The sequence below is a fragment of the Pseudonaja textilis genome, chromosome 5 (assembly GCF_049901715.1).
Source record: "Pseudonaja textilis isolate UNSWEBS1 chromosome 5, rPseTex1.2, whole genome shotgun sequence".
NCBI classification, from domain to species: domain Eukaryota; kingdom Metazoa; phylum Chordata; class Lepidosauria; order Squamata; family Elapidae; genus Pseudonaja; species Pseudonaja textilis.
In genome coordinates this window covers 62,190,163-62,214,205 of record NC_141994.1, presented here as the reverse complement: position 1 = coordinate 62,214,205, position 24,043 = coordinate 62,190,163, and the positions used below count along the sequence as shown (strand labels likewise).

At 40.6% G+C, this 24,043-nt stretch overlaps 1 protein-coding gene across 6 annotated transcripts; it reads right to left on the bottom strand.

Moving 5' to 3' along the window:
• Positions 1-525: 525 nt before the first annotated feature.
• On the bottom strand, positions 526-24,043 carry USP18 (ubiquitin specific peptidase 18). 6 transcript variants are annotated; one of them, XM_087935134.1, is made up of 13 exons: positions 23,904-24,017; positions 21,132-21,299; positions 17,304-17,438; positions 16,677-16,857; positions 14,962-15,058; positions 14,273-14,418; positions 13,935-14,014; positions 11,239-11,385; positions 9,931-10,026; positions 9,157-9,327; positions 6,081-6,212; positions 4,300-4,349; positions 526-2,450 (listed from the first exon to the last, which is right to left on the bottom strand). In XM_087935134.1, the coding sequence occupies exons 4-13, from the start codon at positions 16,846-16,848 to the stop codon at positions 2,396-2,398; spliced, it is 1,146 nt and encodes a 381-aa protein (XP_087791260.1). In that variant the 5' UTR covers positions 16,849-16,857; positions 17,304-17,438; positions 21,132-21,299; positions 23,904-24,017; the 3' UTR covers positions 526-2,395. The 6 variants fall into 6 exon arrangements, with proteins under 6 accessions (XP_087791260.1, XP_087791262.1, XP_087791259.1 ...); XM_087935136.1 differs by lacking the exon at positions 21,132-21,299 and having other exon boundaries at positions 17,300-17,438; positions 23,904-24,027; XM_087935133.1 differs by lacking the exon at positions 21,132-21,299 and having other exon boundaries at positions 23,904-24,018.

The following is a 24,043-nucleotide window of genomic DNA, read 5'->3' as shown; positions in this document are numbered from 1 at the left end:
GCCCTGATTGAACCTATAATGGCAGTGTAGTTTAATGCAGGTCTTCCAACCATGGCAACTTTAAGCCTAGCAGGCATCAACTCCAAGTCCAACAGGCTTAAAGTTGCCATGGTTGGAGACGTCTGATTTAATGTGTTTAATGTCCTACAGAACTGTCCCATCCTTCCATGGAAGGTGGGGTTATCAAGTCTCTTCCACCATAGAGATGGGATGAGATTTATAGCTGTCCATCCTTGTTAGGATAAGGTCAAAAATCCAGTATAGTGTAATGTGGATTTGGAGCGTTGGATGAGAAATGGAGAAATCCAGGTTCAAATCCTTCCTTTGCACTAAATATTGATCTTGAAAGACTTTGAGCCAACCATTTTCAACCCAACTTACCTCTTAAGTCTATTGTAGAGATAAAAATAAAAGATTCCTGTACAATGAAAACGTTGGGCCCGAAAGCCAGATGGGTGATTCTGGTAGTTTTCAGTCCAATTTATCTCAGAGTTGTGGGAAAATAGGAGGAAGGAGTATTAACTATGTTCAACGCCTTGAGTAGGTTTATTTAAAAAAAAAAAACAATAAAGGTAGGATATAAATAAATTTAATGCATAGAAAGAAAATAGAAAGAAGCTCATCTCTTTATCATCTGATATTGGATTATGTGCAAGAACACCCCATTCCACCCAAGAAAATTTAGCCAAAATTATCTCCTCCCATGCAATACATTTCTAAAGCTAATTCTTTTACACTAAATTGGGCAAGAGGTGGGGTGAGGGAATGGAATTTCTCTGCCTCGTTCTTAGGCTGCCCTCTGCCGTTAATCTATTGGAAATAATGTGGTTCTAGATTTCTTAGCCCAGCTTTGCTTAAGGAATGATGTCTCCTTTGCAACAGAAGAGAGCCAAGACATCTAGCATACCTAGACATCCTTCCAGTCAAATGTCACCAATGTGTTTGCTGGCATTTTGTGACCAAGATGAAGCACCCGAGGATGTTCTCAGCAAAACCTTTGCTTAGTATCAACTTTCCTCCCAACCTTCAATGCTTTCTCCACCTTGTTTCAAAATTGTCTTTTAAAATGGAAAGGTAGAAATAGGTCTCAGCCCAAGGGCCTTCCCATGTAAAATAAAACCAATATGATTGGAGAACCCAAAATATGTAAGATTAGATTTAAAGTTATACTTTGCCAGTGGGTCACTCTTCTTGTTGTGCCATATCTATTGTTGGATGTTGGCGATCATGTTGGCAATCTCATTTATATCCGTGGGTCGTTACATGAATATAAATATAGAGAAGAAACCTGTATCCAAATGTGATTAATACTGCACTCTAGAATTCCTTAACACCGATTAATATGAACATGGGTTGCACTAATTGTATTTAGCATATCTTCACTTTGGATTTTCAAAGTCCAAACATACCTGAATATTCCATAATTGAATTAAAACTTATTTATGATCTGTTACAATCCCTAATTCCATTTTTATTAGATCTGCCCCATCAGTGATTTCTTATCTATTTAATAATATGCTATAATTAACTTTCTGCTAATCTAGAGAAAGCACTTATTAAAGTAGGACTATATAAAGTACAGATAAGAAACCATGCTCCAGGAGTGGTTTTCTTTTCTGTAGCAGAGATCCTGATCTTTTAACAGTTGCAAAAGTAGATGAATATTTCTTCACATCTATTTATCTGTTGTAAATATATAGATATGTTTCATAAGCTTACATGAAATGGAAACGTTATCTTGAAGATCTTGTTTTAAAGCTGTTGTTGATCCAACACATTTTTTTCTTGAAGACTGGTGATGATCAGAAGAATAAAGCCAACAGATGAGACAGAACCAGTGGTGGTATTCAGCAGGTTCTGACTAGTTCTGGAGACCCGGTAGCAGAAATTTTTAGTTCGGAGAACCAGCAAATACCACCTCTGACTGGAGATTTTACAGTATCTTTTCCCTGCCATGCCCAAGCCACACCCACGGAACCGGTAGTAAAAAAAATTTGAATCCCACCAAAGAACTATAATTTATATCGGACTATGGAGATTCTGTCATTCAGGTCATGGTTGTCCCAGAGATGCTTTTTCAAGAGGCAATTGCATTTTCTTTGTTTTTCCTTGAAGACATTTCACTTCTCATCCCAGAAGCTTCCTGGATCACCAGGAAGGAGTTATGGGAAGCTTTCCAGAGCTATTCTGAAAGAAATTAGTTGTTTTGCTTATGCACTCATTTTCTGGAGGGCTCAAAAGTGCTAACTACATTCTTAATTCTCCCTCTAAAATGTACATTTTTCATGTGCATGCTCATTCACTGATGGGCAATGGGTTCAACTTGCTGGCTTCTGTTTAGGGGGGAAGTGTGAATGGGAGCTTATCGTCAGTTATCGTAAGTCTTCATTTCCATTTACACCGATGTGCCATTTTTTCTCATGTAAACCAGAAGGTAGGCAGTTTCACCCCTGCAAAATAATGGAAGAAAAAAAATGAATGATGGAAAACAAATCAGGTGATAACACGAGAATCAGGTAGCAATTACTTTTCCAAACAACTTCCAGGGGAATACATAGAATCATATGAAGTTCTTTTGCCCAGAATTTAGTCAATTTAAATTGTTTCAAATTGGGACAAGCAACTTGGGTATCCTCCAAATGTCTCATAATCAGCAGGAAAAGAGAATACAGATAGTCATCAACTTATAACCATCTGTGAAAATATTTACAGATCCCTCACATCCCGGACATAAACTGTTTCAACTCCTACCTTCAAAATGATGCTATAGAGCACTGCCCAGCAGAACAACTAGACACAAAGACCGTTTCTTCCCGAATGCCATCACTCTGCTAAACAAATAGTTCCCTCAACACTCTCCAACTATTTACAAAGTCTGCACTACTATTACTATTAATCTTCTCATCACTCCTTATCGCCCATCTCCTCCCACTTGTGACTCTAGGACTGTAACTTTGTCGCTTGTATCCTTATGATTTATACTGACTGTTTCCTACTATGATTTGATTGCTTATTGTACCCTATGATTATTGTTGTACCTGATGATTCTTGACGAATGTATCTTTTCTTTTATGTACACTGAAAGCATTTGCACCAAGACAAATTCTTTGTGTGTCCAATCACATTTGGCCAATAAAGAATTCTTTCTTTCTTTCCTTCCTTCCTTCCTTCCTTCCTTCCTTCCTTCCTTCCTTCCTTCCTTCCTTTCCTTTCCTTTCCTTTCCTTTCCTTTCCTTTCCTTCCTTCCTTCCTTCCTTCCTTCCTTCCTTCCTTCCATCCATCCATCCATCCATCCATCCATCCATCCATCCATCCATCCATCTATCCATCCATCCATCCATTGGCCAAAGTTAAAACAACACTGAAAAAAATGACTTAGGACTTGTTGCAACCATCCCCAGAGTCACATGTTTCCAAATTCAGAGCTTGGCAACTGGCTCATATTCATCACAATTGCAGTATCCCAGGGTTATGCGATCACCTTTCCAGACCTTCTGACAAGCAAAGTCAATGGGGAAACCAGATTCATTAACAACCATGTTACTAGCTTAACAATTGCAGTAGTTCGTTTAACCAGTGTGGAAAGAAAGATCATAAAACGTGGCAAAACTCACTTAACACCTGTCTTCCTTAGCAAGGGAAATTTGGGGCTCAAGTGTCATCATAAGTCAAGGACTACCAGTATACTGTACTGATCTAATGTTGTTCTCCGCACAGCCAGCCTGTGATGACCCAGGGTGTGATACAAAACAAACACAGTCACAAAAACCCGGTGAAGCCCCTTTTATTCCTTCACTTTGCTTCCAAGCTCCAAATATCCTTGACAGAAGATAAAAAACTCCCACACAAACAGTTACAAGAAGGAGGGAAAAAAAGCAACACAAACCAGGCAAGATAAGAACTGGAGGATGTCCGCAGATAACAGAACACACACTGGGAAGGACGCCAAACTCAGAAAGGAACCATAGAGATAATTTCACACTTTGTTTCCAGCTTTTGCCCGTACGCATATCTATCCTCTTATTCAGTTGTCACAGCTGCAACCCATGAAGAGGATCAAGGCCCTCTCCTTCTGAGTAGACGTCTCTCCCTTATCCTCTCCCTGAGTGCCCCTAGGCTGGATAGGGGATGGGCCTGGGTCCTCCTCTGACTGCCCAGCCTCCTCCACAGCCTCCAGAGCCACACTCTGTAGCCACTCCCTGTCGGCATGACACAGCCGTATACTGTAGTTTCCCCCTTCTCCTCCCTCTGAACTACTATTCCAGATGGATCAGAATAAAACCTGGCATTCTTCCTTACCAACAGAGAGACTGTCTTCCATAAGTACATTTGATATCATCCCAGGATACCTGCAGAATATAAAGCACAAGCGTCCACATTCAAGGTTATTTTTCAAAACATGCTGAACGCACAGTCATGGCTTATTTTAATTTTTGCTTGTCGAACAACATAGAAGTAAATTAGTTCATAGCATAGATCAAACCTGGCATTTTACTACCCCAGGGCTACATCCAGTCTTTTGGCTGTCCCCTCTGCATCCCATGTGGACTGTTTTTATTTTGAAGGGCACCCCACTTTTTTTTTTTCAATTTACATATGTGTATGTGTGCATGCCTATACACCTTCGCAGCCCTATTGGTTCCCTGCCCTCCCAGCACAACAGTTCCAGTTCGTCATGTGGCCCCTTAGAAAAATTAATTGCCCATCACTGCTGTAGAGGAGCAAAATAATCTGGAAAATCTTGCCCAATTTGTTTCATTTTCATTCCTCCTTTAATTCCTCCTGCCTTGAAGCTCTGCAGATAGGTAGGTCAGACATAATACCAACCAGGGGAAAAAAAACCTTTCAGATTCTAATTTCCTGCCACAAAAGACTGGATATACTGCAAAATTAAGGCACAAGCCAACTTAATGCAACAAGTTACCTTCTGTGAAAAATGGATCAATGGTAGTTGCCATATCTCATCATTACAGCACATGTATTCACTGATAAGATTTATGCTTTTGTACCACAAGTATCTCATTAAAATCCCTTTTAATGACCATTCTTAGATTTTAAGTCACAGTTTCCTTGGCTTCAGCTTAGAACAGATATAGATGCTGCAAAATGAAATGTGGCTTGTAGTTTAGAAACAGAATATCCTGCTTGTTCCATTAAGCTTGATTAAACTATGGCTTAATTTGTTGCGTAAACCCCAATCAATATTTGTAGATGTGCCCTTTAAACTAATCGGTTTCAGAAATGGAGTCAGTGGCCTTTCACAGGATACTGGACTGTCATTCCCATGACCCCTTAGGTCAGTAATGGCTAACCTTTTTATTGTCACCTGCTGAAAATGCATGGTCGCGCATATGCGCCCGCACCCATAGTGCAATGCGTGCACCCCCCTCCCCTGCACATGCATGCATGACCCCCCTGTACTGCACCCTCTGGGCATGTGTGTGCAACCCCCCACGCGCACTCCACCTCCCCTGCATATGTGCACACATCTCCCCTATGCATGCACGGCAGATATCTGAAAATCAGCTGGCTGGTGGGAGGTGTGCACACATACATGCACAGTGGATCAGTTCTGGGCGATGGCTCACATGCTGGCAGAAATGGCTCTGCATGCCACTTCCGGCACACTTGCCATAGGTTCACCATCATGCCCTTGGGTACCGGATGTCGTTACTGGGAGTTAAAAGACCCCAACACCATTTTGACAATCAATGTTTCTTGCCCCTGAATTTGATTCTGAACTTCTTAGCCCAGGGGTTCTCAACCTGTGATCCACAGATCCCGGTGTGTGTGGGTATGTGTGTGTGTTTTCACAGGGGGTCCACAAATACTTGGTACAATCTAATGCTTTAAATCTTAAGTCTTGGTGGTCCGAGGCCACAAAAGGTATTTGAAGTGGGTCTGAGGTGAAGAGAAGGTTGAGAACCTCTCTGCTAGCCTGTTTAATAACTCTTTTTTAATCTTCCACTCTTCCCCACATCCCTGCCAGAAGCCCCATATTCAAGTCAAAATGCATCTTGCAACATTGGAAGTGATCATGATTGTGTAAGACCATCTCCAGTACTGCCTGGCTTCCTCACCTCACAAACACTGGAATCGTTGAAGCAATACCACTTGCTTTCGGTGAGACTCCAGATATAGGCACAATAATGACCAAAGTCAGCTGGTCCCGAGTGGGCAATCACCGCAAAGAGATCATACAACCCATCATTCTGGAAAGAAGTACAGAGCAATACTTTGAAGAACAAAGCAGATGAAACACTTCCTTCTTCTAGCAGGGAATGACTATTATTGTCACACCGCTCCTGGGCTACCCACTGTGTCAAAGGACAAAGAGCAATAGCAATAGCACTTATATACCACTTTACAGTGCTTTACAGTGCCCTCTCTAGGCGGTTTACAAAGTCAGCATATTGCCCCCCCAACAGTTTGGGTTCGGAAGGATGGAAGGCTGAGTCAACCTTGGGCCTGGAGAGATCTGAACTGCCAAATTGCAGGCAGTCAGCAGAAGCAGCCCGCAGTACTGCACTCTAACGACTGCGCCACTGTGGCTCATACAACATGAACTCCTTTGTTTCGACTCTTTCCCCTAACAAGTACTATTGTTACAGGCTTGCTTTCCATAGAGCAATTAAGGCATTTTACCAACAAGGCAATTGTTTATTTTAAGGAAGAGAGACGGGAAGGATCCTGATGCAGGAAGTAGGTCAGATGATTGGGAGTTTTCAGGTAAGTTGCTTGGCAGAGCAAGTTAAGAGGGGAAAAAGGCACTTCCTCCATCTGCATCTAACTATGCTACAAATATGCCTTACTTGGTCCCCGTGATGTTTCCTTCACCTCATCCTGATCTTTTCTGGCTTTAAAGTAGTATTTATCAAATAAACTATGGCAGTTTCACGGTAAATAGCATCTAATGCATTTTGCCAACTCTTCTATTATGGGAGCAGTCAAGAGGATTCACATAGGATTATCCCAGACTGATGTCTATTAGCCATTTGAAGATGGGGCTGGCTTGGCCCCTCTCCTTCAGCCTTGGGCTGGCTTCTTGGATATCATTTCTTTCTCCAAGGGAAAAGAACTGGCATAAGGACCCCTAAAGCATTTTGTAAACTCACCTCATATTAAGCATTCTGAATAAATGGAAACCAGTTTCTGTCTCCGAGAAGCCAGACTCATATAACGATTTATACAAAGGCGAAAGATGAAAATCAAACTAACTTTATAATTCCACAAAGTCTTTAAGGAAGTGGGTTTAGTCTCTCAATAATTTCAGATTTGCTGACTAGATGCAGACCTCAACCAAGAACATCTTCATAATTGGGTAAAGCTGATCAGCTTCTCGATTTCACCTAATATGTATCTTCACTTACCCTTTATATCCTACAAAAGTATTAGATTTTTTAAAAAAGATGTAATGTTTTTATTATAATCCGTCTATCTAATTTGTATGCTGCTGAATCTTCAAGACTCAATGTAGCTTATGTACTTAATATAAAATGTCCACAGTAAATAAAAATAAAACAAGAACAACCAGTAATACAGGATTTGGAAATAAATAAGAAAGATTTAAGTAAAAATCAGAAATAGACATTCCTCAAGATCCCCTGGAACAGTGATCTTCAAAAATTTACAGGCGGTTATCACAGATAGGGCCAGTCTAATTTTTAGAGAAAACGGGACCTGAGATTTAAGGCTTACTCAAGGAGGAAATCGCCAATCAATTTAATTAGGCTGATTGTGTTATTTTATTTGAAATGTGAGAGTGTTACCTTCTCATTTTATCTTTTCCCAATATTTCTCTTTCAGAGAAAAAGAGAGAAAAATCTAATTCCCTGTAAACAGTGCTCAGGCAAGCCTTCCCAACATGCAAGACTGCAGAATTACATTCTGCTTTGCACTGACACTGGACTTGTTAAGAACTGCATTTCAGGGTTTTGAGCAGGGCGGGAGGTACCTTCATGTATACTTTTCTAGAACTGGGCTAAAGGAAAACATCCAGGATATAAGGACGAAGATGTCTCCAGCTGAACAGATTAGAGCAGCGGCCCTCAATCTTTGGGCCAACAGGGACGGCTTCTGTGGAGAGAGGTTTTTCCATGGACCAGAGGAGGCATGGTTTCGTGTGCTGCTTACATCCTGTGGATGGGGTTTCTCATTTGCCTGGACCAATTGCTGGCATGCCATGGACAGGTGCTGGTCCATAGGCCAGGGTTTGGGGACCTCTGTATTAGAGAATATCATAAAGCTCTGTCTCAATGGACATCCTTGATAAGACACTGGAAAATTCATGGAGAAAAGGCTGTGTCTTCCTGTCCTGTCCAGCCAGTTATAGTTAATAGGGAATTGGGATAGTTAGTTAGGAATTCGGAGCTGTCCCCTTAAGGGAATGCATCATGGTAAATGGAGTCCATATCATGTGGCCACATCTGTAATCCTGATTGGTCACCGCATTGATTCTTGATTGGGTTGTGGGAGGTTCCCTTACTCTTGCTCGAACCCCAGCATCATGCTGGCGTTTCTCACCTTTGCTCCACTACTATGGGATGAAAAGAGCAACATCCTTTTACACCAGAAAGTCAGCTATGCAGAGGACATTGAGATGAATCTCGACGTAACTGTGAATTATATTTGAGGATGCCTGATGAACCAATAAAGAGACTTTGAACGGATGCCTTTGTGGAGTAAATCTGTCTGTCTTAAATTCAGCTAGTAATTATAAAGAGCAGAACAGTAAAAGGATAGTTCTCCTTTCATTCTGATAATGTTGGAGCAAGGGGGTGAGGCGCCAGCATGCTGCTGGGGTTCCTGGTCTGAAACAACAATTTTGGGCAACTGTGTCTGGAGAGAGTTTTAAAGGTTATGACTGGGGTTCAAGGATTGGCTTTATCCCTCAGAGTATAATTGCTCACCCTAAATAACACTATCAATAGCAATAGCACAGTGCTTTTTACAGCCCCTCTCTAAAAGGTTTACAGAGTCAGCCTATTGCCCCCAACAATCTGGGTCCTCATTTTACCAATTTCATAAGGATGGAAGGCTGAGTCAACTTTGAGCCTAGTGAGATTGGAACTGCCAAATTGCAGGCAGCCAGCAGGCAGCAGAAGTAGCCTGCAGTACTAGCCTTAATGCTAGATGGAATGCATGCAAATATCCTACCTTCTTTTTAGGATCTGGTTGATACTGTTCCAGGGTCAAGATCTGGCTGAAATCAAGCTCTGGTGGGAAAGCCAAGCTATGTGTGATTTTCCTGGTTCTGCTGCCATCTTTGGAACGGAAGCGAATGAGATGCAGTGTCAACATGCGTGGCAAATAACTTATTTTTATCCTCTGCAAAATCAACAAAAAATATTCTGTCTGAATTGGCAGTCTTGGTAGACATTGGGAAATCCATGGGGGAAAGGCTGTCTTCTTCCTGATTGGAAACACACCAATTTTGGCCAACTATGTCTGAAGAGGGCTTTAAGAACCATAACTGGGGTTCAAGGACCAGCAAAACAAATAAAGAAACTACCGTACAAAGATGGAACTTCTCATAATTAAATATAATTTAATTATATTTAATTGTGATGCAATTAAACTTCGATTTCAAAAAATTATCAACCAGGATCATCTAAAATCTGACTCTAACATTAAGCAAGACATACTGGAGTGTTTGACAAAAGATGTATTTGACAAAAGCCTTGGAACTGCCTGTGGATTTTTTTCCAGCCATAAAGAAATACAATACCCACTCCCTTAGGCCGGGTATCAGCAACCTGTGGCTCCAGAGCTATATGCGGCTCTTTGGGCCCTCTCCTATGGCTCTCTATCAGCTGTTTTGGGAATTTCATGATCTTTACATTTTGGGATTAATTTAATTTAATCCCAAAATATAAAGACCATGAAATTCCCAAAACGATCTCACCTATCCTGCCACCCAAAACAGCTTACCCGCATATGTGATGTTTTCTTGTTACACCTTCCACAGTGGCACATATTTTCTTTAGTTAATTGCTCTGGTCTGAAAAAGCAGTGTAGTGAATTTTCCTACAAAAAGAGAAGTAATAGATTGTAGAAAGCAAGAACAGAGATTAGTTCCCTCAATATATTCCATATTTAATTCTTTCTATTTAAATTGAGGCCATAAAGTTACTGTTTCCCAACCTGCAATTTTCCAAATGTACTGGGCTCTAGGTTGTATCATTCCAACTACCAGTAGCAATGTTAAGAGTAACACCACTGAAAATGCACTTTTACCACCTACTTAAAGCAATCAAGGAGCATGCTGCAGACCTCATCAGTCAAGGAATTTTGGCTGGCAGGCTCTAAGAGAAGGGTCTTTTCTGCTGTGGCCCCTGCCATTTGAAATATCTTGCTGCCAGAGGTGAGATCCACCTCCATCCTCTTGGTCTTCAGGAAGGGCCTCAAAACTTTATTTGACACTGGATGTGATTGGTGGTGTTACAGAAAAATATCCCACCACCGTACTGCTCGTGTGCTTGGTTCTTCGCTTTAGCTAATTTCTGTTAATTTTAATGTTTTCTGTTTTTATGATTTTTGTTGTATTGTTAAGCTGTCCAGTCACTTTGGATAGTGAGATAGACGGAATACAAATTTAATAAATAAATCAACTATATCAACTTCTCCCCTTCAGCCGTTATTTATTTGTTTATTGCATTTATATGTCATCCATCTCACTCTGCAAAGTGACCCTGGGCAGGGGTGGACTTCAAAAATTTTAGCAAAGGATTCTTTGCCCAGTTGCTGGGTGGGCGTGGCCATGGTGGGCATGGCCTAGTCAGCCTCCTGCACCATGGCAGGGTGGACGTTTTTGCCCTCCCTGGGCTCCGAAGGCTCTCTGGCAGCTGGAAACAGGCCCATTTCCAGCCTTCCCAAACTTCCAGGAGGCCCGTTTTTCACCCTCCCTGAGCCTCCACGCATGCCCTGCACTTACCTGCATCCAAAATGGGCCACATGGGGACTCCTGGGAGGGGCGGGGTAGACGAGGCCAGCCAGGAGTGGGATTTGGGGTTCTCCAAACTGCACAGAATCTTAGCTAGTGACTCTCCCGAACCCCCAGCAGCCCACCCCTGACTCTGGATAACTTATAATTAAAATCATGACCTGTAAGGTTAAGCAAGCAAATAAATAATCCCAAGATGCTCAGTTCTCTAAAATTAGCATGAATGCAGCCCTGTCCAATCATAGTGTGTAATGGATGCACTTCCCTGTCCTTTAAAAATGCCCAAATGAACTTACTAAGTTAATAATCAGATGAGAATCAAAATCAAACATTGGAAGATGAAGCATTAGCTGTTTACTTTCTATCTTTATTTCATGGGAACATTTCTGGCACACCAGGAGCTCTTGCAAACGGATGATATATAGATCAGTCAATCTTTCAACCTTCAATAGATGAAAAGAACCAAAAAGAAAACATCATCATCATATTACTACTACTATTATTATCATTATCCGATTTTATTCATTAAACATGAAACTCAGTCAACTGGACATTTAAAATGTATCACAAATATCACTGACTGGCTCTCTCTGATGGTTGATACAGGCTGCTGCCAGCACCCAATATCAGCCATGTATCTTCTTAAAATATACGTTGTTCCGAGTAGCACAGTCTGTTGCCGCTCCGCTGGTGCTACAGCAGGAAAATGCAACTTCTTGATGTATTTTGCAAAATTCTTGGGCATGGTACCAAGTGCACTGATGACAATGGGTATCACTGTACATGTTTCATCCGTAATCACTTAGTTTCAATGGTCAGATCATGATCTTTCATGATTTTTTCCAGTTCTTTTTCTTCGACTCTGGCATCTTTTAGTACAGTGATATCAATAAATTATACATTTTGGTTTTTGACAACTGTGATATCTGGCGTATTGTGTTCCAAATGATGATCCATCTGTATTCTATTATTATTATCATTATTATTATTAGTTGTAGTAGTAGTTTCATTGCTTCCAGAGAAACATGATTTTGTACCAGTCTTTCCTAATTTGATACCAACACATGCTGGAACTGCAGATCCAAAAAATCTCTTCTGCCACGTATGCAGAAGGTTTAGATTAATCTACAGGGCAATTGCTTAGAGCAGGCTATACAGGTAATGCTTGCCTTATGGTTACAACTGGAACTAGAATGTCTGTTGCTAAGCAAGGTGGTGGTTAAGTGAATTGTGTTCAACTTTACAACCTTTTTTGCCAGGATAAGTGAATCTGGCAGGGAAGCTAGCTGGAAAGGTCACAAATGGCAATCACGTGGCCCTGGATACCATCATAAATACTAGCCAATTGCTAAGCACCCAATTTTTTATCACATGACCGGGGGGGGAATGTTGCAATGGTCATAAGTGTGATGACCGGTCATAAATCACTTTTTTCAGTGCCATTGTAACTTTGAACAGTTGTTAAACAGATGGCTATAAATCAAGGACTGTATTTGTCAATACCGATACAGTACTATGCAGTTTGACAGATAGATTCTATCTGATTCCTACCACTGTGAGACCATCTAGTGCAACAGTCGCTAACCTTTTTGGGCTTGGCAGCCTGGGGTGGTGGGGAAAGAGAAGGGATGGTTCTGTGTCAGTGGCAGGTGACTGCTCAAGCATGTGTGAACGCACAAGTGGCAGGCACGAACACCTGCTGCTTGCAAAAATGGAGCTGTGCACACATCCTCAATGCTTGTGCAGCCCAGTTCCGAATGGATCACAGCACAATAGGGGGCTCCAGCCCAGAAGTTGGGGACCCCTTATCTAATACAATCCTCTACCATGTCCAATTTATTGATGTCCAGTTGAATTACGTAGTTCCCATGATTCCTTCCCACACCAAAAAACTTGACCAAAGTAAATACAGTAATATGCAACAGAGATCACCACTACATTGAACAGAGAGCAGTAGGAAAAAAATAACTATGATCATGTTAATTATAGTTGTTTTTCCTCATCCTACTCTCTGTTAAAAGTCGGGAAAGAGTCATGTTTATTCTTCTAGGAATCCGTAAACAAAGCAGGACTACATTTCCCATAATGCTGTTTTCCCCATTCAAGCTTCCATTTAAAACTCAAGAGCCAAACTACATTACACTAATACCACTGGATGCTCAGACAGCCCCCACAGCAAATAGATATGGAGAGAAACCATTTTCTGTCCAAAGTGATCCCTATTCTTCTTCCTAGCTATGTATTTACCATAAGGCAAAATTGATATTTTTATAATCATCCTGCTGGATGATTTTTTAAATTATTATTTTTGATGAATTTTATGGATGGCCCGCCACATTATTGCTTTTTATATTTATTGTGGGTTTCAACCTGGAATTATGGAGTTCTGCATTTTTAATCTTATAGCAATAGCACTAAGTCTGATATACCACTTTATAGTGCTTAACAGCTCTCTCTAAGTGGTTTACAGAGTCAGCATATTTCCCCAAAAATCGGGTCCTCATTTTACCCACCTCGGAAGGATGGAAGTCTGAGTCAACCTTGAGCCTGGTGAGATTCAATCTACCAAATTGCAGTCAGCCGGCAGTCAGCAGAAGTAGCCTGCAATATTGCACTCTAACCACTGCACCACTGAGGCCCTCACCATAAACCACCCACATTCATGTGAGCTGTGCATATAAAAGTATTGTAAAGTGAATGTATCAGTAAATAAATCAACATGATTTATATTAGATCTTTGGCAGGGCCTCTAGCAAATTATGGTTCCTTCTTAGAAGAAAGATATGGAACCATCTGATTTGGTCTCAGGTCCTTTGTCACAACAACCCTCTGTCCAACAATTTTTATTGGCATCAGGTTGGCAAAACTCAAAGTGTGAAGTCTAGCAACTGGCCTTTACTTAAAGGGGATTACAATTAATTAATTCATTGTGCCTGTATAAAACCACAATGATAAAAGTTTTTTTTTCTGCTTTATAAAAGTAGGATTTTACCAGGTCTGTGTTTGCAATTTGGTCTTTAAGTAGGTTCCAGATTTTGTAATAGACTTCCGAAGCATCGTGAACAACAAACACTAGAAGAAAAGAAATAATAAGCCACAATTTAGCCTAGGGGATTCTACATTCGTTTTCCAAATTCTAAAAATCTAATCTACTTCCATGACTATATTCTTCCAACTTCCAAGATATTTTTAACCCATTCTGGATTCCTAATAATCCCCGTCAACCCATTTACAGAATTTTGCCTTTCCCAGCTAACACTATTTGCTTTCCAATCCCTCTAAAGGTTACGCCATCCAAATGGTATCTAAGAGGCTCCATATATTCCTTACATCTCACACCATGATGAGAAAGGCAGTAGAAAAGATCGAAAGGGCGCACGGACTTCCCCTTGGCCCGCTGCATACTTTCCAACAGCAGAAGCATTTGATAAGGGACACTGGCATTCCGTTCTGCTGTTCCATGCGGTACATTGATCCTGCAGTGAAAAGAATCAAAACTATGATTGTCCTTCAGTCAGGAAAAAACTGACCTCATACTTGAAGGCCAGGTCCTTAGAAAGGAATAAAAACCTAACATATTTCCTATACTGTACAGATATCGAAGTTTTGCCAATACCGTAAAGAAGAGAGGGAAGGCCACGGCTTTAAAGCTTAAATATACACTTTTAAAACTTTATACTTTTTTTTATAAATATAATTATTTGTGTAAACAATATGTATTTTATTAAATAATAATGTGTTGCAGTTGCACACCTGGTTTGAAGGAGCCACACCCCCTTTACAGTTTCAATAAATCATAATATTAGCCATAAGTGAAATAGGAAATGTTCAAAATATTCTATGGTTTTGCAACAATCCTAGAAAGGAATGTTCATTTTCCATTCTGCAAATGGGGAAGCTGGCTTGAAAGAAATGGCTTGCCCAGTGGAAAAAATGGGTAGAGAAGAGATAAGAAAGAACAGGCGTTTCCAATTATCAACTGTCTGCACACATAATTATACTCTCTGAGCATGACTCACCTCCGGAGTATTGAAGTGAAGTATCTGTTCATTAAGAAGCTTTGAAGCAATGAGTTGATGCAGCAGCTCAATCCAATGTTATACAAGCCAACAGCACCTGAAAGTAAGACCCCAAACTAGAATGTGTAGCTTAGACAAAAAGGAAGAAGAAAGATGTTGCAGATATCTAAGGCTACCTGTTTTTTCAGAGCTCCAAATTTGGAGACCACAGAATATCTACAGCAATACGAGGTTTATACTGGAAGGAGAAAAATATGCAGGATTTTCCCATTTGGAGAAAGGAGCACTGAATTCTAAATTATTTCCTTAGTTTTATGGTAAACTAACTGGATACCTGTGCTTCGCTATGAAACTATGTGATCGGAAAATAAGGAGAAAAAAATTCTGCATCTGTCTACCAGCATCTATCGGTATTCATCTGGCTAGCGTCCTGTCGGTGTGTGAGAGAGTTGAGGGCTCTTTGGAAACTGAAACAGTATTTGCTCTGTGAGCAAGGAGACAGCAAGAAGCCTGGGCATGGCTTAGCTCAACTGTTCTGTAGTAAAGCTGCTTGCTGCTGTGAAACTATAACTGAAACTCCTCTCCTCTGCTTGTGTTTTGCAGGTGGGGAGGGGGAGTAGAACGCCTTAGCATCAGAGCATGTTAATAATAATATACGAAATACTAATGCTCTGATGGTCATTTCGAAAAATCCTGAGCACCCAGAAGCCAACAGGAACATATGTGCCAAATTTCAAGTTTGTAGGCTTTACAGTTCTGGAAATTTTGTGATGACGTGAATGGTATTTCACTTTTTTATATTAGATAGATAGATAGATAGATAGATAGATAGATAGATAGATAGATAGATAGATGTAAACTATTCCACAACCCATACTATTTTCAAGGCTTATGCCACTGGACTTTCAACCCTGGAGATGCAACTTTCTCCAAGTGCCAGAAAGAGAAATATGAAATCAAGCCTCTCTGTCCCCAGAGTAGGAGTTGCAGCTTACAAAATTATAATGCTATAAAATCTGATATCCTACTAAAACTCTTATTATAATAAGAGGTTTTGTTTTGCTTATGAAGGATTGAGTGAAAAATTATGTTTGGGCCTCCTTACCTAAGGAGTTGAAGTAATAATAGGCACCTGTAGAGGAAAAGGATGACAGGCAATAGAAATTGGCCGTGATAACTTATGTCCCCATTCCCTGCATCCAGACTACTGTAGTGCGCTCTACTTGGGGCTGTCCTTAAAGACTATTCCAAAATTGCAACCGGTTACAGCAGCTGCACATTTACAGGCTCTGACTCTGGAAGCAGATTTTGTCAGTTGGATTCCAAGTCCTATTAAAGGTGCTGGTTTGACCTATAAAGCCCCTCACGGTTTGGCATCCAGATACATTTTGCATTGCCGTTTGCAGCCAGCTGCACCCCAAGCAATTGGACCTAGTAGGGAGGCAATCAAACAGAATGTCTTTTCACTGCTTTTTTACAAGCTCCTGAAGATCGGGTTTTTCCAAAGTCTTTCTCTGATTTAAATCTCCCTGCCATCGTTTATTTTCTCCCTTCTCTAGTACTGTTGTTGTGTTTTTTCTTTTGCTATGGAGCTTGTTTTATATTGCATTCTGCGATGCAACCTGCCAAGGGTTCTTTTTGATAGCAGCAGCAGCGTACACAAATAAAAGTCAGATAAATAAATGAAGCACAAGTCAAAAACCACCAAAAAGTACCATTTCTTGAGTCTGCCATTCCAAGGATTTCATCAAATTGCTTGCTACTCTTTTCCAAATCCTTGATGTTTTCTTTCTCGTTGCTTTCTTCTTGTTCTTCTGGTTCTAAAATCTGATAACCATACAGCTTGGGAGATCTTTTTAACTTGGGATGCTCAAATTTCTGACCCATGAAGGTTTGCTGTGTACAAAACACACAATAAACACACAAAACACACAATAAACCTGCAACTCTGACTTCAAATAAAACAGGGCTTTGCACCAAAGCCTGACCCACTCAGTAGCACCCAGTACCAGGTATTTGATGGATTTTAAGTTACAAAACTACTGAATAATTTAAATGGGAAAAGGAGAGCCAGTCTAGTAAAGAAGGCAGCAGGCTAGAAAGTGGGAGACTGTGAGTTCTAATCCCACTTTAAGCAATGAAAACAGCTGGGTGACCTTGGGCAATCTCTCTCTTTCTCAGCCCAACCCATCACACAGGGTTGTTTTTGTGGAGAAAAGGAGGAGGAGGAAAGAGTATTGTATATGTTTGCTGCCTTGACTTTATGAAAAATAACAAAGGTAGGATAGAAATAATGTAAAATTAATAAGACAATAAAAGCTGTAAAGGTCTTCCCTACCCACCAATATTCTACAATAGGGGTGGGGGAACAATGGCCGGCTCAGGAATTCTGGAGTTGAAGTCCACAAATCATGAATCGTTCTCCACCTCTGTTCTACAACTTTCTTCAGATGACTGAATGCTGGGGGTTTTTTTTCCTGGAAAGAAGAGATTCCAACAGTCTGATTCAAAATTCACAGGTAGCACCCTTGTCAAATTTACAACACAAATTAATTAAAATAAATTAAATGCAATAAATCAACGTAAATCTGGGAGTTGAAGTCCACAAATCTTAAAGTTGCTAAGGTTGGAGACCCCTGCCCTACACCATTTCTGACAAATGGCAGTCCAATCTCTTCTTGAAAGTCTCAAGTGATGACGCTCCCACAACTTCCGAGGGCAAAGCTGATGAGTTTTTCCTCACAGGGTTGTTGTTTGGGGTGGAACAGGAAGAGTGCGATCTATGTATTCTCCTTAAAGAAAGTCAAGGTAACAGTCTAGGAAATAAGACAAAGGAAGGAGGTGAACTTCATCAGATCCAATCCCAATTCTGTCAAGAAGAAATGGTTTAAATAAAAATGCAAAGAGCCTGGAAAGAGCTCCTCCAGAAAGAAGAAAAGAGGACATTATAGTCCTCAAAACGAATCTAAAGACAAAGCAGACGTGATAGGAAATAAGAGCAGTCACATAGAGGTAGTCCTTGATTTATGACAGATCCCCTAAAAGGATCCGATTCCGCATACACACACCTGCAGTCACATGTTCACATTTTGGGCACTTGGCAACTAGCTCACCTTTATGGCCTTTTGCAGCATCCGAGTGACATCACTGCTATTTTAACATTTTTTACCAATTTCTGGCATTTATTTCCTGTTTCTGCCAAAAAATCCACCCATTCGGTATAATGGATTCACTTAACAAGTGCTACATTCACTTAACCACCACTGCAAAAAATGTCAAAAAAACAGATCCAGTCACAATCACATGGTGATCCGGTTAACAGTCACAATTACTTATGACTATAATTTCAGGCTCAGTTGCCATCATAAGTGAGGAACTACCTGTAATTCCCTTTTTTAAAAATTGAAATGGAACAGCCAGAATGTCACTTTACTATCTATGGAAGATACAGATATGGAAAGGGTTAAAAAAAAAAAAAAAGTAGGAAACAGGAGTTTCCATTCTTTGCATCTGCAAAGTAGAGTAAGAAGTCACGGTACTGTCTATTGGTACAAAGCTCCATCAGTTTTTGTGTCAAACATGTGATGCACGTAAATATGATCAGAGATTCAGTCACAGTATTGTGACTGCCATCGTGACTTTTCTGACCACCGCACCCTATCCTGTTTCTCACTCAGCAGCCTTGCTGAAATATCACTGATTTTTATAATCAAGGCAGCTGGAAGAATATTCCTATCTCAAGTGTAGCTGGAGCAACTACACAACCCTCGGCCTCTTGATACCAAAAGAAATATGGGTGGGCAGCCATTTTCTGCATCATGCTTTCCTCTCAGATCGTGGATCATCTGTGGCCTCACAAAAACTGTAAAATGGAGGGTGAGAGGGTGAGGCAGCCAATGTTAAGTCGAACGCCCATTCCTTCCTGGATAAAAGTGGTTTGTCGCTCCTTACCATGCACAGAGGAATAAATCAAAAAGACAAAGAACATCCTTGTATGTCAAGACATACATGACTTTTCTACATAGTATTGCTAATGGAAAAATGATTTTTCCATTCTCGACTACATTAACCAGCATCCACAGATGGTACATGTTGCACAAAATATTTTTAGCATCTCCTTTCTGAAAACCAGGCTAGTTTTGTAACCAGCTGGATAGAGACCGTTTTGTCCACTAGGTTCCTTTCCAAAAGTACCCAAATATCTTGCTTTAAAGCCAGAATCTAGACAGAGTTACCATACAGAAGGAGAATTTCATCCTACATATGAATCCCAGTGAAATCAGAAGATTAGTAAAATGAATAGAAAAAGAACAGACTATTAACATTTGTATCTGAGCTGCTTGAGAATGATCTTAAGAATGACACTTGGTTAGCATGATCCAAAGAATGGGACTTTTTTTTCCTAAAATGACTTTAAAAAGAAAATCTCCTTTGAATTGAGGATATACAATTAGTAGTCCTTGGTTAATGACCATTTGTCAGAAACTGTTCAAAGTTATCACAGCACTGAATGGATGGTATGTATTTATTAATCAAATTTATATAGCCTCACAACTCACAAGTTGACTCCAGGCAGCATTCATTAAAAATACAGAGTTAAAAATTAACACTTTAATCCCACCCCACCCTATAGCAATGATAATAGAATCAACTAAGCCTCGTGACTGACTCCCATGTCCTTAAGCTTTGCAGAAAAGCAACAAAATAGGGGCCAATCTTAACTCTGAGGTATTGAGTAATGATATTCCCACAGGGAGGGAGCCACCATAGAGAAAGCTCTTCTCCTAAGTCCCACCAGATGTACTTCCTTAATAGTTGGGACCTGCGACTTGTTCTGCTTTCTTATTCTTGTGAACTAGGTACATGTAAGTGGGGAGAGGAAGTCTGTCAAATGACCTGGTCCCAAGCCATGTAAGGCTTTTAAAGGTTATAACTAGCAACTTGAGTTCCCCCCAGAAGGAAATTGGAAGCCAGTGCAGCTCTTGTAAAAAAGGTTAAAACATGTGAACATTTGGAATTGCACAAAATTATGTGGGCCACTGTATTATTTTGAGTCAACCGAAGTTTCCCAGATGCTCTTCAAGGGCAGCCCCATGTAGAATGCATTACAATAGTCCAAACTCGAAGTGACCAGAGCCTGGGTGACCATGAAAAGGATCTGTTAGTCCATGAATGGCATTTAAAATTGGTCCCCAAAGTTTTAGCCATTGTACTACCCCCATAGTCATGTGGTCACAATCTGTTGCTTGGCAACCAACTCACACAAAAATTACAGGGTTCTATAATCATTAACTATTTACCTGCCTACCTACTTACAAATCACCAGGAACTTGCAAATCCTTTCCAACTTCCACACTGACTTTGCTTTTTGAAGGCTGGCAGGCAGTTGCTTAATGACAATAATGGGGACAGCCAGAATTGTAACATCACATTTTCCAACCACATCATCACTTGGCAACCACAAAATGCCACCCCAATTACCGTACTTCATCAAGGATTACCTGTATTTATGTCACTTCCTTTGCAGCAAAGGGCAATCTGTTCACCACCGCTTTTTTCCAGTAACCTTCTTGACTGCCCAGTCCAGCTAACACACCTGGTATTTTCTAGCAGCCTCCCATTCAAGTTCTAACCAGGTCCAATTGCTCAGTTAGGGAGAATCCTTGAAGGTCTGCTACCACTGTAATATTGCTTTTTTAAAATGCCTATTTTATTTTTATTTATTTATATCCCACCTTTATTATTTTTTTAATAACAAAAGGCGGCGAACATACCTAATCCTCCTCCTTCCTATTTTGCTAACAACAACCCTGTGAGGGAGGTTGGGATGAGACCGAATGACTGGCCCAAAGTTTTCAGCCAGCTTTCATGCCTAAGACAGAACTAGAACTCAAAGCCTCCTAGTTTCTAGCCTGGTTGCCTTAATCACTAGACCAAATTGGCTCTTTTACTGTTATTTTACTATTTATACTTCACCTGACTTGATTTTCTGGAGACAATAATATGCAACTATATTAAGTCCCCCACCTTGACTTCTATGTCACTATAATGCCATCATGCTCTGGCAATGCCAATCTTTTCTCCCTGACCACAAGTTTTTCTATCTCAATCTATGAGAGAAACAATCTCAATTATTAATTTTAAAACCATCTTTTTCCCTTTAAACTGACCTTTCACTCCAGAGTTTCAGAATCTGTAAAATCTGTAGTGATGGCAACTCATTATCATGGGTTGAGATGTGGTTCAGTGGTCTTCTCTGACTACACACTGCTCCAAGTTCTTTCTGTGCCAGTTATTTTCCTGGTTTCCCAAACTTTGATCTTGGATTGTAACCAGCACTAGAAGGCAGCAGAGATCCTCCAGTTTATTTGGAGAAAGAGAAGAGGGTTTGTCTGTTTTTGGTTGTTGGTTTTTTTTTGGGGGGGGGGGGTATTCTCAAGCAATATTCTGAAATTGCCACATCACCATTTGAAGAACTGGAGACTTGTTCATACACTATTCCAATTCAGTAGCTTTCAGCAATCCATCTTCATCTTTATATGTCTTAGCTATGCTTCTCCTCATATCAATATCCAGAAAATAAGTGGGTGGAGAGTGAATTAGAGTATTGCTCCAATTTGTAAATTTCCCTGTACGGGTCAGTTTCAATCACTTTTAGTTCACAGTAGAGGTTTAACAGCTAAGCAGTCTCATTTCTCCTGCTTTAAGGGATCTACCCAGCTAGTTGCTCATTCTGTCCTAGTGCCTTCCTCCATGTTTCTTTATTATACATTACCATGAGAAATGACCAAACTGGTGAGGGGAAAGAGGTGGGGAAAACAAACTTTAAAAAAAAGGAAGCAGAATCCTAAAATGAGATATTCCCAATTGCTGATGCAAACAGCATCTCCCCTGTTCCCCCAAATGGTGGATGTTTTCCTCCCTGGATGGGCATGTCCTAAAAATTGAGGGGAGGAACCCGATCGCTTTGCCTGGACAACAGCCCACACAGTCATAGACCACCAGAACTACAGCAGCAGCATTTTGCCTGTGACTTGGAATAGAGCAGGCACCAAAAAAGAAGCAAAGTGTTGACAAGGAAGATAGCATTTTATGCAGTTTTGTTCCTAAAAAAAAAGGTTTGTATCTTAAACCAGCAGTGGGGAAATGTCTTAAATTTCCTAGCTCACTTTAAAAACATAGGACTAAATAAAGTTTATAATTTTAAAAAAAAATGTTTTTAGATTTCTAGGCTACCCATCTAGGTGGCTTACAGTCATGCAATTAAAATACCACATAAAACATTAAAATAATAAAGAACCATACATTTAAAAATTCGGATAAAATTCATACATATTCTGTGGGCTTTTGACTATATGAAGCCATAACTGGCCCATCACATTTTAACCCACCAGATCTGGTGATCAGAGCCTGCCTAACTAGATCCAGTTCATGCATGCAACCTCACAAAAATTGGATTATCACACTTACGCAGTCTGTTTTCTTTGCAGTTCCACAAAACAAAGGCACAGGAAGATCTTGCTCCCAAGATAAAGGGCAGGAGGGGCTAACTTTTTTTCTTATTTAAGTTTAGAATAAACATGAAGGCTGATAGTTCTGAATACAACAGGGATAGAGACCTAGCCTGCTTTGCAATCAATATTTATCAAAATCTTCATCAGTCTGGGTACACTGGGGTGATTCAAACTGTCCACTAAATATATATAGGTAGTCCTCAACCTATGGACACAATTGGGAGTAGAATTTCATTTGCTAAGCAAGGCAATTGTTAAGTGAACAGTGCCAATTTTACAATCTTCTGGGTACTCCAACACTGGAGGTTTATAAGAAGAGATTGGACAACCGTATATCTGAAATGGAATGAAGTTTTTTTTTGCTTGACCAGGGGGTTGGACTAGGACCTCCAGGGTTCCTTCCAACACTGTTATTCTGTAAATAGAGAACTGCTATATACCCTTTCTCTCCTTAGCCTCCTGCGTAGAAAGTGTCAAGAGCAACTCAAATCAGGTTTGGACATCACAATATTAGAGGTAAGCTAAAAGGGATACCAATAAAGATGTTGTAATCATCCAGATGGTCATCTTAGTACCACCACTACAAAAACACTGGAGCCACTCTCCCGCGACCTGGTTAATATCTGGTTAAAAGTCAGTTATTGAAAACGACTTTTTTATCTTTAGCTTACAGACCATGCCCTCAGCTCCCTGCCCAACAAGGTCTTGGTCCTTGTTCCGTTCCCCTCAAGCAGAGGACATTTATTCATTTATCTTCTCCACAATCCCATTTATGAGATTAGACACAAATTATTCACGGGAGGTGAATTCTACAATTCAGGCATGAAATAATTGAATGACCTTGTTGCAGATGTGTCTCCAATTGTTAGCAGACATGAAGCTTCTGCTGTCACTTAAACTTCTTTTATAAACAGAATAGTCCTAGCTTTTGAGGGGCGAAAAAATCTTCAATTCTCAAGTCTTCACTTCATTATCTTCTTTTAACTTGATTCCTTCGAATATTCTTTTTATTACTTCATTTTACCTTTATCTTACATTCAGTACTTCATCTTACTCTCCCACTATTTGCTTTACTGAATTGTAGGCAGTGCAACCTGTGATTTAACAACAAACTCCATCCCTTTCCTTCCTTCCTTCTATCGCAATAAAACCATCGGGGGCCCATCATCGTTCAGTTTGCAGACTGGGTCTCAGCGGCTTAACCCACCAGGTAAGCCACACATCGGGGCTTAGCCAAACGTCGTTCACCTCCCTTCTCTCCTTCGACTTGCAAAATTTTTGGGAAAAGGCTTGCAAACCCCGCCCCCCACCCACAGGTTTTTATTCCATAAAATCAGGATGAGGCGCCTACGGCTGGGGTGATAAGCATGGAAAACCCCCAAAAAGGGGGTAAGGGGAAGAAGAGGAGAGATCGGGGGTGAGCCTTACCGCGAGCATCGGGTCTCCAAATCGTGGCGTCTCTCCCTCCTTCGCGACTAGGCGCCGAGTGTCTTCCCCGCACCCTTTTCAACCAGCCGCTTTCCCCGCCCCGCCGCTGAGTTTTGCTTTCCTGCAGCCGAAGCAGCAGA

Bases quoted from the DNA above. Each gene is read 5' to 3' on its own strand.
- USP18 (XM_087935132.1), bottom strand. From the start codon at position 18,095: ATGCTGCAAAAGGCCATAAAG. The intron at 17,439-18,074 runs GTGAGCTAGTTG...TCTTCTTTCCAG, and splicing joins TGCTGCAAAAGGCCATAAAG to GAAAAAAAACCCCCAGCATT. The intron at 14,015-14,272 runs GTAAGGAATATA...CTTTTCTTCTAG, and splicing joins TTCTCATCATGGTGTGAGAT to TGTTTGTTGTTCACGATGCT.